The sequence below is a fragment of the Lagenorhynchus albirostris genome, chromosome 13, assembly GCF_949774975.1.
Source record: "Lagenorhynchus albirostris chromosome 13, mLagAlb1.1, whole genome shotgun sequence".
Lineage (NCBI taxonomy): Eukaryota > Metazoa > Chordata > Mammalia > Artiodactyla > Delphinidae > Lagenorhynchus > Lagenorhynchus albirostris.
This window is the reverse complement of record NC_083107.1, coordinates 53007951-53023704: the sequence shown is the minus strand read 5'-3', so window position 1 is coordinate 53023704 and position 15754 is coordinate 53007951. Positions and strand designations below refer to the sequence as shown.

General features: G+C 58.4%; 1 protein-coding gene across 1 annotated transcript; it reads left to right on the top strand.

Annotated features, from left to right (window-relative positions):
- Positions 1–4525: 4525 nt before the first annotated feature.
- On the top strand, positions 4526–7444 carry SIX3 (SIX homeobox 3). The gene is made up of 2 exons (XM_060169308.1): positions 4526–5340; positions 7252–7444. The coding sequence occupies exons 1-2, from the start codon at positions 4526–4528 to the stop codon at positions 7442–7444; spliced, it is 1008 nt and encodes a 335-aa protein (XP_060025291.1).
- The last annotated feature ends 8310 nt before the right edge of the window (positions 7445–15754 follow it).

Sequence of the window (15754 nt, the reverse complement as noted above, 5' to 3'; positions counted from 1 at the left end):
GAGCGGTCGGGGCGGCTTCATTAAGCGGCGCTAACAAGGCATACAAATGCCGGCCCAGCAGCTTTCTTGCAATGCCGGGGCCTTAGCAGGGCGCCAGGCTAATGAGGGTCACTCAAAGGGGCTGATCAAATATTCAAATTTCCCCGCACGCCGGGAACTTTTATGTACGGAGAAAGTTGAGGCAACTGAGCTGTGTTTACTGTCCGTGTCGACAATTGCTCGGAGCGCGGGTCCCCGGAGGCTAAGGGAGGGGGGCGCGGGAAGGGAGCAGTTGTTGTTGTTGTTGTTGTTTTTCATTCAAAGGAAAGTAATCGGGGTCCTTGAAGGGCTTCGCGGCCTCCCCGCCTGCGTGCTGCTCTCCCCTGCGCCCTCCTCTGCCGCCCGCGCCAAGGGCCTCAGTTTGTAGCTTTCAGGGAGGCCAGACCGCGGGCCACCCGGCCAGCTCCCGCCTCCCGATGTCTTGGGGGCCGGAAGGGCGTTGCTCCCCAGGACAAACTGGCCTACGGAGATGAGCAAGGCCGAGTGGATGCAGCTGCCCCAGCCCTCGGGTCTTCCTCTCTCGGAGGCTTCCAGACCCCTTGGCTTTGCCGGTAACCGAAACTAGGAGAGAGTGGGACTCTCTTAGGCACCTCTTCTGGTGGAGTTGAGACTGCCTGGGTTGGGGCTGACAGTTGTAAATAAATGCCCGGTAGGTCCTGGTAAGAGAAGGACATCTTCCAGCCCAAACGCCCTTTCTCCCCCCATCACCGGTACTGCTGTCCTTCCCATCTCCTGGGCCAGGATTAAAGCAGGGACGACGGTGGCAATTTTGTGACCTCGGCCTATACGGGTGCCAAATCCCCGGAGTCTGAGCGGCCAGAGGGCGGAGGAGACCTAGAGGCTCCGCGGGCTGACCTGTCTATCCGGATCTCCCTTCTCTGAGAGACCGGGGTGCAGGAGCCCCCTGCGCGCCACCTCCTCCAGGCGTCCCCCAGGCCCACCTCCCACCCCTGGCTCTGCCCAATGCTTCGGGTCCCCAGAGCAGCAGGGCAGGCAGCCTGGGCCCCAGAACCTTAGGTCCTTCGGCTCCTAACACCCTTCCCCAATGCCCAGAGTCTGGGAATTTGGGAGGGGAAGCTTTGGTGCTCCACATCCCCCCCCAGCCCCCCGCCAGCACCCTTAGACCGACATCCTGCGGAGCCTGCGCTCCCAGCTCGGCCGGGAGCCAGTCCAGCCATCCGCGCCGAGGACTGGCCGCCCCGCCTCCTCCCCAGCTCTCTGGACTCTCAACTTACGTGCTCCGGCCGGCGGGCGTGGTGCTTCGGGCCGGAGCGGAGAGGCGCTGGCAGCTGCGGGGCCGCGGGGTGGGCTCGGTGGGCGGTGCGGAGCTCGGCTCTGAGGGGAGGCTCTGACAGCCGGGGGCTGCGCGCCCGCCCCGCCGCGCCCGGCCCTGGCCCGGCGCACAAAGCTGCGCGCCTGGCTGCCTCCCTCCGCCCGACTTTGCACCCCCAAGCCGCTGGAGGGGTGCGGCGGGTCGGCAGGCTCCCCGGCTGAGGCTGGGGGCAGGGGTGCCGCCGGGCTGAGCCTCAGAACCACTTGCTTCAATTCTTCTTGAGTGGCGACGGTTTTCGATTTCAGCGCTTTCGGCTGAGCCCGCGGCACCTGCCCAGCCTCCCTCCGGGGCTGGTCGGGCGGCGGCCGGGAGAGGCCGGGTCGCCCCAACCCGGAGGCGGGGGTTGCGGGCACTGGGAGGGGACTGGCTGGGTTCACCCGCCCGCCCGGCGCCTTGGGTCCTCGGCTCCAGGGGATGCAGTTTCGGGGTCACGAGCTGTTTTCAAAAAGTTGAACACAATATTCGGAAACCCACCCGTAGGAATTCTCCCCCCACACGCGGCACAATACCCACTCCCCTCCCCTTTTTCATTCCTTCCTCCCCCGCTTCCTCCTCCTGCCCCTTCCCCCTCCCACCCCTCAGCCTATAATCCTTCCCCTACAAGAGAAAGGGATCGGGAAGAAAAGATGAAGTGTCTGTTTTTGTGTCCCAACCCCAACCTTAGGGCTCTTTCTGGGCCCACAGTGAACGACCGCCTAGAGCTTCGCAGCTTAGCAGAAAAGGACTCACGGCTGGGAGGAAGATACACGGAGGGGAGAGATACACGGAGGGGAGAGATACACGGAAGAGATACGGAGCCCCACTTCGTGGGGCCTGGCGGGTCTTCCCTGTGGGCGAATATTTTCCTGCCGCAGTCAGAGGGTTTAGGACCAGCGACCCTGGCTGACTGGGGCTGAGTGGCCGGTGTCGGGGCCCCCTCGCCCAGCCCACAGCCTCCCTGCCGCAGTGGAGCCTCCAAAGCAGCTTGCATTTCTCACCCCGGAGGCCTGGTGCTCGGGGAGTCAAGGCCTAACAAGGGCCAGAACTAGGGGTTTAGGGGCTGGGACAGTTGCAGCCCCTGTCGCGTTAGGTTTCTATTTAAATTCTCTCACAGTCTCTCTTTCTCTCCTCCCTCTTTGAGATCTCCAAAGTGGTGTGGACTCAGCGCCTCACCCCCAGATCTCCATCGGAATGTAGAAAAGATCTTTTTTTTTTTTCAAAAAAGTTTTGAATTCCTCAATGATTTTTCTTCTGGAAAGGCAGCTTAGGATAATTATTTCAGCTTTATTGAGGGCAGATTAGTTGAAGTCTGGACGCTGCGTTTCAATACACGTTGTACACGGGCCGACAATGTGGGCATTGTTGGCTACTGTGTGTGAACTCATTCAAAATATACACTTTTTAACACCACACCGAGTCCTGTCTAAATATACACAGTGCTCAGGGGAAAGACGTCTCTGACCCCGACAAATCTGCGTAAATCACACTTCCATAGTTACAGAAGCCTCACAAAGGGAGGCCCGGCTCAAGATGCTGATTACATGTTCTTAAAAGCAACATACCTTAGAATAAGTACCCATGCCTGGCCTGGAGGCTGCAGTGGCCAGAGGGAGGGAGGGCCCTCCCCATGCTATGGGCCTTTTGGGGTTTGTTTTAGGCTTGTGATGTTACTTTCCTTAAAGAAATTAGACAGTTTTATAATTTTTTTTTCTTTATAGTATGAGCAAACAAGCAATTTTCAGGCCTATCCATTTCTTTGGGGCAGCCTCCAAAGTTTGAGTGGCCTTCTGGGGCTGGTAGGCAGACCCAGACCCCTTGGGGGCTGTGGGGTAGGTGGCATCTTGGGAGGGGGGCAGAGGGCTTCCAGGCGTCTCAACCCAACTTCCTCCACAGCTCCTAGGGAGGCAGCTGAAATCTGGGGGGGAAACAAAGAGGCGGGTTGCTTTTTAAGATGGAAAGTGTACTGTTATTTCTACTGCTCTTTTAAAATATAAGCCAATAGGGGAAATCAAGGCTCCGTGACTGGGAGCAGGGTTAAAGAGAAGCCAGATGCAATGCAGAGGAAGTTGGGGTAAACGTGGCCGAGGACTGCGGACCAGGGAGGCCAGAGCGGCTTCCAGCACCCTAGGTCCTGGGCTCCAGCTCCCAGGCGCCGGATGCCCCCCAAAATCCGAGATCCTGGGGCGCAGCAGCCCGCCAGACCAGGGTCGGCGCGCGGTGGGCCCCATGATCTCATCTCTCCTTTCTTCCTCGCCACTATTAGTGCTCACATAGGCAGAAAGAGGCGGCCCGACGTGCACACCATGTGCAAACCCTGCCGGCTCCGCTGGCCCTCGGCCTCTCCTTGGGGGCTGGCCCTCGGCGTTCATGCAGCGTGGGGAGCCTCTCACCTCCCAACAAAATCCCCCCTTTAATTGCTCATCCCATTCAACAACTCTATGCCCATGGCTATTAAATTTTCTGGATCAACTTCTCTGGGGAAGAGGAAAAAAGAGGGAGCTCAGAGACAGTAAAAAAAGAGAGAGAGAGGAAGAGAAGGGGGGAAGTGGTGAGATTAAGAGTTGCAAAGATTAAAAAAAAATTCTCTTTCCCCCCTTCTCCCTCTTTCCCTGCTCTCCCCCTCCCCCCCACTCTGGCTAAGTGGTAAAACCGTCCTTACGTTCTCGGTATTGATTGGCAGGGCTGACAGTGATTGGCAGCGGTTGCCGTGGCAACGCCACAACGACACGCCGCAGACCAATAGAAAAGCGAAACAAAATGTTTCAATGCTGCACTCACTGTGGATTTAGGGGAGATATTATGAGGCTGTTGTCATTAGGGCGATTGCTGTGGAATCGCTGAATCTTGACTCGGCGGTGGTTGGCTCTCGCTCGCTCTCTCTCCCTCTCCCTCTCTGTCTCGGATTCTCTCTCTGCGCGCGCGCACCGGGCCGCTCTCCTTCCTCCCTCTCTATGTGGCTGCGCGGGTGTGTGTGTGTGTGGATGTGTGTGGGGTGTGGGTGTCCCTTACGCCCTTCCTCCTCCCCCTCCTCCTCCTCCTCCTGCTCCCCCCTCCTTTCCTTCTCCTCCTCCCCCCTCTCCTCTCCCTCCTCCTGGTCCTCATCGCCCCTCTCCTCCTCTTCCTCCCCTCTCTCTTCCTCTCCCTGAATTTTCTCCTCTCCTCTCAGGTCAGTCCATGGTATTCCGCTCCCCCCTAGACCTCTATTCCTCCCACTTCTTGTTGCCAAACTTCGCCGATTCTCACCACCGCTCCCTACTTCTGGCGAGTAGCGGCGCCGGGAACGGTGCGGGAGGCGGCGGCGCGGGAGGCGGCGGCGGCGGGAACTGTGCGGGAGGCGGCGGTGCTGGCGGAGCAGGCGGCGGCGGCGGCGGCGGCGGCAGCGGCGGCGGCTCCAGGGCCCCCCCGGAAGAGTTGTCCATGTTCCAGCTGCCCACCCTCAACTTCTCGCCGGAGCAGGTGGCCAGCGTCTGCGAGACGCTGGAGGAGACGGGCGACATCGAGCGGCTGGGCCGCTTCCTCTGGTCGCTGCCCGTGGCCCCCGGGGCGTGCGAGGCCATCAACAAGCACGAGTCGATCCTGCGCGCGCGCGCCGTGGTCGCCTTCCACACGGGCAACTTCCGCGACCTCTACCACATCCTGGAGAACCACAAGTTCACCAAGGAGTCTCACGGCAAGCTGCAGGCCATGTGGCTCGAGGCGCACTACCAGGAGGCCGAGAAGCTGCGCGGCCGCCCGCTCGGCCCGGTGGACAAGTACCGCGTGCGCAAGAAGTTCCCGCTGCCGCGCACCATCTGGGACGGCGAGCAGAAGACGCATTGCTTCAAGGAGCGGACTCGGAGCCTGCTGCGGGAGTGGTACCTGCAGGACCCCTACCCCAACCCCAGCAAGAAACGCGAACTGGCGCAGGCCACCGGCCTCACTCCCACACAAGTAGGAAACTGGTTTAAGAACCGGAGACAGCGCGACCGCGCCGCGGCGGCCAAGAACAGGTCAGTGGCGGGGCCCGCGGCCTGGCTACACTCTCCGGGGCCGGGGAGGGGGAGAGCGGTTGAAAAGAGGGTGAGCGGACAGGAGGCGGGAGGCCAGCGGCTGCCGAGCAAGCGAGAAGCCGAGACCTCCTGGTCAGCGGGAGAAAGTTTCTGCTTGCCCAGGAGCGTGGAAGAGGAGCGGGCGTGGGTGTATTGATTGCTTTGCCCTAAAGGGGCTCTCGTCAGGGTGGAGAGAGTGTGTGTGAGGTCCTGAGTGCCCATAACCCCTGGGTCGTGTCCCTGGGAGCCTTAGCCCTGCGCTGCACCCGCGCCAGCCTCCTCAGCCTGGGATCCAGCTCCGGGCTTCTCTGGAGCCTACAGACAGGGAAGGAAGGAAAGCGCTCCTTGCCACCTGGTTCTTATTTCCACGCATTGCAAAAACCCCAGGGAGGAATCCACGAACGTCTGGGAGAGGAAACTGAATCTGGGTCCCTGGCATAAAGGGGAAAGGCCGGTGGCCACCGTGCAGCACGCCTGTACCCAAAGCCTTGCAAGTTGCCTGACCAGGAGCAGGAGAGCCAGGCTGGGAGTGGAGAGGCTGTGTGTGTGTGTGTGTGTGTGTGTGTGTGTGTGTGTGTGTGTGTGTGTGTGTGTGTGTGTGTGTGTGTCGGTGCTAGCCCTCCTGCTGAAGCCAAGGAGCATCCCCATGGTCCACTAAATTGGGAAATAGGAGCAGAAGCTGCCTTGCTGCCCGGCAAGTTGGCCACAAACTCACAAAGTTGCACTGGGCTTGACCTGTCAGCAGAGCTGGGCCTGGGGGAAGTAGGGAGAAAAATAAGAAGAGGGGGAAAGAGGAAAGGAGTGGAGAGGAAGAGGGGAAAGGAGGAAGTTGGGTTAAAGACCTGATGGAAGGCCTGCGTCCCAACCCTGCCAGGGTAGGCACTGGGCCTGATGCACTGCAGGCAGCAGGGCTGCAGTTGCCGACAGCCGCTGGGGCTGGGGACTGGGTGTGAGCTCCTGGAGGGAGGGAGTGTGTTCCGTTTTAGGTGTCCCAGGCCTAAGCCTTTGGCCCTCTCACCCTTGCCTTTGCAGCCAACTTTTCGCCCGAGGGGGGCAGCGCCCAGGGCCAGGGGAAGGCCTCCTCGCGGGGAGAACTGAGAGACACTAGGTTTACGTAGCAGCTGCCTGGCCTGGGGAAGGGGCAGCCGGAGACGGCTCTGCACTCCCCTCCTGCCTTCGCTGTCTCCCGCTTTCCCTCTCCCTCCTCTTCCCCCACTTTTTTGCTCCCAGCTTCCTCATTTTCTCTTCCCCCGATCCTGCGCTCTGCTCAAGGATCCAGAGAGCAAAGCCAGCCGGTCCTACCAGGAAGAGGCGGCGGGCGAGCAACCCGCAGCTCTTGATTTGGGGGAGCTGAGGCAGGAGGCATTGAGGGGACCCAGAGGCACGTCCACTCCAGAGGCAGCCGGCTGAGTCGGAAGAGTCCCAGGGGCTGGGGGAGAAGAAACACCCAGCCTCTCCCCGACTTCTGCCCCTTCGGGGCTCGGCGTTCTTCGCAGTGTGCGCCCGGGCCTCCCCTCCTCTGGCGGCCGGCCTCGAGTTCTACCTCTCCCCCCGAGGCCCGCCCCGATTTGGGAAGCCTTGGGAGGCTCCAGAGAACGCCGGGGAGGGGAAGACGGGAGCCCAGACCGAGCTGGGGAGGCTGCAGCGCTCAGTGAGCCGACAGATGCCTGGAGGAGGGGTATACGCAGAGAGCGAAGTCGGGGGCGGCGGCGAAGGGCGCGGGGTTCGAGAGGCAGAGGGGCACGGACGGCTGCGGAGCACCGGCGGCGGCATGCCCGGCTTCCCGGCGGCACGGGCTCAGGGAGGCGGCTTGGCGGAAACGGGTGTTGGGGTTGCCGTATCAGGGCGGGCGCCGCTCTCTGTCTCCCGCAGGCTCCAGCACCAGGCCATAGGACCGAGCGGCATGCGCTCTCTGGCCGAGCCCGGATGCCCCACGCACGGCTCGGCAGAGTCGCCGTCAACGGCGGCCAGCCCCACCACCAGCGTGTCCAGCCTGACGGAGCGCGCGGACACCGGCACCTCCATCCTCTCGGTAACCTCCAGCGACTCGGAATGTGATGTATGATACCCAAGGCCGCCCTCCTCCCCCTCCTCCCCCTCCTCCTTCCCCTCCTCCTCCTCGACCTCCTCCTCTTCCTCCTCCATCCCCAGAACAAACCGAAATCAGGATACATAATCATACACACACCCAAGTACACACACACTTCCACTCCAGCCAAAAATATATAAAAACCAAGAAAAATAACAAACGCAAACCATCAACAATTCCCAACCACCATCTACCACCACGGCCACCCCAAAGGACCGCGACGCCAACAGACAGTCACAAACGCTGATGCTGCGGGCAGAAAACATAAAAGAGGTGACAATTGTATACTTTCTAGGACAAGCACGGCTTCTCCTTTTGGTTCCCACGGACCCGGCACCCCACCTGCATGACGATTTATTTGTATCTGGGAAAATACTCTCTCTAGTTTAAAACGATTTAAAAAGAGTCGACTATACAAAAACCGACCGCCACCACGACGACAAGACGACAAAAGCAAAACAGACAAAAAGAAAAAAAAAACCCTCCATCTCCGTTCGGAATTTGTTTAAAAAAAAGAGAACTCCTCGAGAGGGAAATAGCAAATGTTTCTCGCCTTTTGTTGCGCTCTTTTTTCCTCTCTAGCTCTCTTTCTTTCTCTGTTTTTAAGTCCAAGTATTGGTCAAACAAGATGCAATCTTCTGTTTTTTGTTCAGCAGACAATCATTTTCTTGTTAAGCACCTTTTTCTCTCCACTCTGTCACTGCCTGTGTGGGTACTGGTTATAAATGTGGAAAAAGAATAGTTATGACTGTAACAGATTTTTATTTTTATTTCAAAATTTTATATGAATTATGTATATCTTAATGATCGGTCATTTTCCCAGTTTGTAATATATGTGTAGAAATTGCCTGTATATGATATTGCTTTTTCTCCTCTCCCTTTCTCTTTCTTTCTCTCCCACCCTCTTCTCCCTTCCCGCTCACCTGTCTCTTTCCTTTTTGGGGTTCCCCTCCCACTCGATGTTCCTGGCATCGACTTGGCAGTCAAGGCGTGGCGTGGCGAGCTGGGTTAGGAAGAGGGACCCCGTCGCTAGCGAAAGCGGAGAGTGAGACTGTAGTATTCTTATGCAAAAGCTATTTCAAGTATTTCTTAGCTGCTTTGGAGATATCTCTCACTCCCCGTAGGGCGCTTTAACTGTTATCTTAACTGCGTGTTTATCTATATGTAAAAACTTTCTAAAGCAAATACAGTATTCTCCATTTTCTTATCACTCCCGGGTACTGGTGTTTTTATCCGCCCCTGTGCCGGCAGCCCCGGCGTGCAGCAGCCCGGCCTTCGCTTCCACTCCAGCTATGCCACCGGAGCTGGAGCAGAATTTTAAGACTGTGTCTGAGCTTTTTTCTGGAGAAGGGGAGCGGAGGTGGAAAGATGGGAACAGGCCCTTCTGAAAAGAACTAAAGCCAAATCCCGAGCGAAAAGGCAGAGAGGGTGCAGGGAGAGGGGATTACGGTCGGTTTCTTCAGCGCAAGATGCCAGGCCTAGATCCCCAGGAATTGCAGCCTTGCCGCGGCCCTGGTGGGCCTTTGGGAGCGTGTTGGCGTCTTTTGGTTGTTACTCCCTTTTTTTTTTTTTTTAAGGGGAAATACACAAGTTTGCCAAACGCAAACATAAATCTAGACCGGAGGTGACAGGTTTTCTCTTCTTCTGGGGGTGGGGTGGAGGTCGGGGGACAGCTGTAGGCCAGATGAGGAGGGTATAGAGAAAGCGAGGAGGTAGTTTGAGTTTAGGGCCTAGAATCAGGATGGACTCCCTCCTCACCACCCGCATGTGCGTCTGTGTGACTGTATGACTTGCCTTATGGCTCTCTGCCTCCTTGAAATTTCTTTTCGTCTTTTGGGATCAACTGGAGTGTCTCGAGCATTTCAGAGTTGGGTTATACTTTAAAACGACCCCCCCGCCGCCGAAATCACTGCCTTTTGCCAACCAGGTTCCCGCCGGCCCCTGGCCTCCCCGTCCCGCGCGGGGGGTGGGTTGAGGGCCCACAGTTCCCTGTGTTGGGGTGGCTGGCGGTGCCTCCGCCGCTCTGGGCCAGGCCGGCCTGTGCCCCAGGAGGAGCCGAAGAGGTAATTTCAGAAAACTTGCCTTCACTTGAAAGTCCAATTTCCAAAGCGAGTAGGATTAAGGAGAAACGTGCCTGGAATTTCGCGCCGGTTTCTAAACTAATTTTGATTTCCGATTTCCTTTTGTCCCCAGCCCGGCAGCACCATTGGGTTTACGTAGGCCAGGCTGGGCAGAAAGGCGGCCAGGCCGGGAGGTCCCCTGGGCGCAAGTGGGGCCTTGTGCGCCCAGGGCATGCGCTTGCGTGGAGAAGGTTCCCGCGTGCGTACTTACTTAGAATCAGGGCATCCAGACCACCTCAAGAGCTTCCAAGTTCTGTGGTTTGGCACGCAGTGTCAAAAGCTGTGCGTGTGTTCACTGCCCGGGGAGACGTTCCTCATGGAGCCACATTTCAGGCAATAGTGACCCAGGTAGTAGGAATTTGGGGAAGGGGCTGCCTGGGTTCTACTCAGCCTGGGCCTCTGTTCTGGTGCACAGAATGATGTCTGGGGTGAGGGGCTCGTCCCCTACCCTCATTTTCAAATGGCCTGTCACATACTTGACCCAGACCTTGGGCCTGGAAACCCAAGACGTGGCTGCCTCAGACAGTGTGGAGTGTCTGGAAGGACCCTACCCAACAGACTGCCCAGAAGTGATGGGTGGAAAGAAAGGCATGGTGCTGCTAGAGGGTGACCCCTGGAAGGGCCTTGACTGGTGACACTAGTGAGCAGATGCCTTTTTGTCTGGGGACAGGGGACAAACCAGTGTTACTAAAATGCTTCCTTCTCCCAACGTACCCAGCAGAGAAAGCGTTTGGGGCAACCAGTGCCCATTCCTCCTTCTCCACTTCAGCCTTGGGGGCCTAGCCCCGTTGGGTGTCACCAGCCTGCTATCTGTCTTGCTGTCTCTTGTCTGCCACTCTCAGCTCCTACATTTCTACTAGGTCTGTACAAATACCAATACTCCACTCTGCACTTTCTGACCTTACCTAAGGATTCCCTGCAGGAGAGGCATGAGTGCTGGCTGTGAGTGGTGTGGATGTGTGCAATTCTGAAAGCCGGCTTCCACCATGCAGTCAAGGTCTGCATATAAAGGGGTGTGTATGTGTTGTGATGTCTGATATAAAAGTGTGTACGTTGAATCAGTCAGTGTGTGCCCAGTGTGTGTTTTCATGTCTATCGCCTATAGGGTGGGTATCTGTGGGAGGTTTGGGCAGTTTATATGTCCCTAGTTCTGCAAGGAGTGGCTTAAGTACACCTACAGGATGCGTGTGTGCAGGAGTTTCCGTGCAGTGGACATGTGTCTTGTGAGTCTTGAATCTGGTGTGGACATGTGTGGGTTCCCTTGTTCTAGTCAGTTCACAGATATGACCGCCAGGCGGCTGCCCGTCCCACCTCTAACCCTCCTTCCTCTCCTTTGAAGGAGTGGGGAGTCACAATGGGTCTTCTTTGACCCAGAGGGCAGAGGGGAGCTGGGCTCTTTGGCTTCCCCAGTCCACCCGTTACCCTGACGCACTGCGGATGTTACACTGGATTTGGCCCCTGCCCCTTTAAACATCAGAGCGAGGGGAAAGAGGCCCCTTTCTGGCCAGATCTCTCCTTTAATCGGCTGTCTGCCCATTCTCTTTCTGGGTCCCTCAAAGGCACGGCCAAGGCAGTCAATGTCCCAAGGGCCGCCAGGGTAGAGCTTGAGGGCAAGGCCTGGCTGAAGCCCTGCTGGGGAAAAGCCATCGCAGCTGCTAAATGTAGCCCCCATGGCCTGGGAGTGTTGCGGATTCTGCCTTGGCAAGGGGAGCGGGTGTGCCCGTGAGTGCTCTCGCATGGGCCTCAGCAGGCTGGGTAAGCAGGCCTCAACGTTCATCCAGCCCCTCTGTCCGGGCCAGCCCGCGGGTCAGCTTCTCCCCAGGTGTGCCAAAGCCGTGGCACACCCCGCCCGGTCGCATCCCTGCTTGTGCGCCGCGCACTTCCTTCTGGTGCCCCAGCCAGCGCACTCTGGCTCGGAACCTTCCCTGTGTGCATAGGCCTCTGGGTACCTGCATCTGGGTCGCCTACTCTAGGGTGTAAGGGGCTTGAAGAATAACAGCCAATTTGGGAATATTTTCTTCGTTCCTGCCTCCCTCAAAGAAAAACAATGGTGATCTGGGATTTGCACCAGAAACCTGAACGGGAGAATGGGATGTGAAACCCGGGAAAATCTGTATCAAAGGCATTGACCTCTAGAAGCCGCCTGCCCGAGGGAATATAGGTCATTCTACCCCTTTTCCGGCCTGCTCACCTCTCCCTCCTCGGCCCCGCCCCCAGCTCTGCCCACCAGGCCCCTCTTCTGGCCGTCCTCGAATCCTGCAGAATCGACTGCCCAGCGCCAGTGCAGTTGATTATCCCTGGCGAGACATACAGCTGATTAAAATGAAATGACCTGGAAGCTGCTACGGCGCGGGGTGGGGATGCTGATCAATAGTGGGATTGGAGGCACAGGAGCCTGGCCAGTCTGGGATTGTGTTGGAGGCCGTGGACCAGCCAGGGATGGCTGGACTTTGGACGCACGGAGGGCTCCAGTGATGGCTGGGAGGGCCAGGCCCAGGCCTAGATGAACCAAGTGGGGGTGGAACTGGAACCCTAGTGTGGGCTGTGGTAGTAGAGTGGCTCCCTCATCTTCTTCTGAAAGGAGAATGGGCCAGCCTGGAATATTCGGGACCCAGCTCATCGCTCAGGTCACTGGAGCTCACAGCCTAGTCCCAGACCCATGGCGCATTGGGTGTGCTTGGCCTCTCCAAGCAGGGGATGTCTGTATCTTCTCCCTCTCCCTGTCTTTCTCTGCCTCCTTCCCTGCCTGGGTCTTTGTGTGGCTGTCACCTGAGGCACCGGCTGCCACCTTGGGGCCCTCCTCTACGCCCTCCACCCCTAAGAGTTGGGGCTGAGATGTCCAGCCCACCAGGGATGCTCGCCCCCAAGTTCTTGGGCTCAGGTCCCTCAACTTCCCACGGCCCAGGCCCCTTCCGGCCCCAGCTGAGTTGAGCCTCCTGCCCCAGTGCGCTGGCCGGTGCGGGTGTCTGGCCCGAGGGAGGGCAGGAGAGAGGCAGGGAGGAGGGGAGCCGTGCTAGCCGGGGTCCGATTTCTCCGGTCAGCTGAGCACAACTTTCCATTCGAGTGTATTCATGCAGCGGCTGATTGAGCTCGGCTGTGTCAGGCGGGGCTCCACAGGAGCAAGCAGGCACAGCCAGGCTGACAGAGGCTACGCCACACACACACACACACGCACACACACACACACGCACACACGCACACATACTCGATTATCTACACAAATATTACCCCTATGTTATGCACACATCTCAGCCCCAAGCCATGTCATCACAAACACAGTAGAGCCCTTTCCCTTATACATCCGCCTGCCCCCGGAGCAGTTTCCCAACATCCTTGGACCTCCTTCCCAGCACAACATAGGGCCTGCCTTTCTGATTTCCTCTTTACAGATTCCACATCGGTCCTCAGACACAAACACAAGAACCTTCGTTCTCCTTCTCCCCTGCAGGCACACTCTCCAGGGTATGCACACTCCAAACTGCACAGATGCACACACACACGGCCAGTCTCACAATCACATCCTCCTATTGAGCTATCCAGAGCCATTCACACCGCTAAAGAAACACATCGGCATAAAACAGCCTTAGCACCAAGAATGTTTAGAGCACAGCCTGTGATACACAGTGAGCTGGGGCTCACCAAGAGTTCACATACGAGAAAAGGAGCAGATGAGCAATAAATACAGTCAGAGAACACAGCCACTACACATCCACCAAAACAAACACAAACACAAAACAAACAAAACATACGCAGAGGAAACCCTTAGATACACAACATACTATGCAGCAACCCAAAGACATAACAGAAATGCCACCCAGAGACACTTCAACCCCCAAACCACACAGCCTGACTCCAGGCACTCAAATGCCACAATTTGCCCAACCTCACGCACTCCCAGCACACACACGTGCAAACACACACACGTGCAAACACACACACCAGGCTGGGACCCCAAAGAATATAGGCAGAGAACTACATAAGCACCGTCAGAGAAACATGCGTAATCTTGGGAGGAGTCAGGTGAACAGGGGCCTCCATTGTATAATCCAGAACAGGAAAGGAAGGGAGAATAAAGAAGTGGGAGAGAAATTATAGAGAGGGGAGACAAGCAAAAGGAGGAGAAAGAGAGAGAAAGGATGGGGGAGTTGAGACAAAAAGTGGGGAGGGGCAGGAAGAGAAGGACCAGGGGGAATCGGGGAGCAGCTACTTCCCGGGCTCAGGCAGGGGGAGGGCCAAGCCCGGTGGCGGAGAGGGGGCCTGTAAGCCCAGGAACAATTCCATCTCCAACGAAGCGCCTAGGGGAGCCCACGGACTTGTGGTTGGTTGGGCCTGGGAGGTGAACTGAGTGCTGCCAGGGTGCAAGGTGGCCTGGGGCCCCAGACTGACCACTCCCCTGTGGTCTGGGGAGTTCCGGCGGCTTCCTCTGCTCAGGAGAGACCCACCCAGTCAGCACCCTCCTCACTCCTCTGCGTCCTCAGCAGCGTCCCCCCTCACGCTGCACACTCTCAGAGCCCCCCACATGACTTCACTCCCACCACACACGCAGCCGCTCCCTGCACACACGCAGGCACACGCACTGCCTCCCACCCCCTTGCACAGAACAGAAGCAGTCTCCACTCCCAGCAATCTCTCCACCTTTTACAGAGAAGTCCGTGACTCTCACGGATTTATACACACACGTTTTTTTTTTTTTCCCCCGGAAAAGGGAAGGGCCTTAACCTGCCGGAGTCTAACCCTTCAGACACTGAGGACTTTATAGAATGTGGCGGCAAGAAAGGAAGGTGCACCGCAAGTCACGTACACTTGTATGTATGGCCTCAGGCTCTCACTGCCGGGCTCGGGAGAGAGCCTCTCCGCGGGGCCGGAGTCGCTCTACAGACCCCAAAAGCTCAGGTGTTCTCCTCCCCTTGGAAAAGGTGGGCTCGGGGCCGGGGATGAGTTCTTGGACCCCTGGAAGTGAAGGAAGGGGAGTGTGTTCGGCCCAGGAACCTAAACAGAAGGTCTGAGGGGCCGAGGCAGGGCCGAGGCAGGGCCGAGGCAAGGCCCAGCGGTGAGCGGAGCCCGGCGGTGTCGGGGGTCGGCAGTCCCCTGGGGTCTGGGAGGATGCCGCCTCGGCTCGGCGGGCGTGCGCTCCGCTCCCCTCGGGCCCGCTCCGCCTCCAGGCCTCCGCGGCGCTCTCTGGCGCTGGGCCTTTGTCCCAGCTCCTCTGGCTCGGACTCCGGCTTTCTTCTTTCAGGACGCTGGGAGGCGCTGTGACCCAAGCCCCGGCCTCTCGGGGCCAGACGCCCCGCTCCTCCTGTCCCGCCGCCTCTCCCCGCCCCGCCCCCGCCTCCCTTGGATCCCCCGCGGTGCTGGGCAGCCCCGGGCGATGGCCCGGGTGTTCCTGGAGGCGGCCTGGAGCCCTTCCAGGCCGGCTATAGCTTTAGTTGGTGGGATTTGAGATGACTATTTACCGTCATAACTAATTTCCGACCTTTGTTGAACAGAAATTCTTAGCAGGGCCCCTTGATGACCGAACGCGCTGCTAATTACGGGCGTGCGCGCCCCTGGCTCCGCAGCCCCGGACCCGCGCCGCCGCCTCCTGCCTGCCTTCGCCTGGTCCCGGACGCCCCGGCGCGGCAGGGCCAGGCTGGACTAGGGGGAAAGGACGGACCGAGGTATACCTGCGGGCGTTCGGAAGCCAGGCCCCGGCCACCACGGCCTTTCTCTGAGGTGGAAGCGGCTTTGATTACAGGGGAAGGAGAAACGGAAGCTCGGAGAGGGCCGCGACTTGGCCACTGTCACACAGCCAGCCTGTACCTTCACCCCGCCACCCTGCGCATCCGGTGCCTCCCTCTGGTCTTCCTCGCCCGTGCGCTTCTCTAGTTGAGGAAATACTTTCCTAAGATCCTTATTTGGGCGCGAAAGATTAGGAAAAATGGGGGAGAAAGGAGTGGGGGAGGGCGGGGAGCAGCGGCCCCAGGCTCTGCAGGTCTGAAGGCACCTTCTCTCACGCTCCTGAACTTGGACCTTGCAAGGAGGTAGCCCCAATCGAAAAGCTCCTCCTACAGGGCCCGGTTGGGGGAGAAGCGCCGGGCAAAATGCTACGTGATGGCTTCCTGTGAAGCCCAGTGGATGAGCGGGATTTCAGCGGGCTCCTTTCCCAGATTGGACTGGGCTCTGCTAG

Excerpts from the sequence above, each read along its gene's own strand:
- SIX3 (XM_060169308.1), top strand. The coding sequence starts at position 4,526 with ATGGTATTCCGCTCCCCCCTAGACCTCTATTCCTCCCACTTCTTGTTG. Across the intron at positions 5,341-7,251 it reads GCCGCGGCGGCCAAGAACAG|GCTCCAGCACCAGGCCATAG; the intron begins GTCAGTGGCGGG and ends TGTCTCCCGCAG.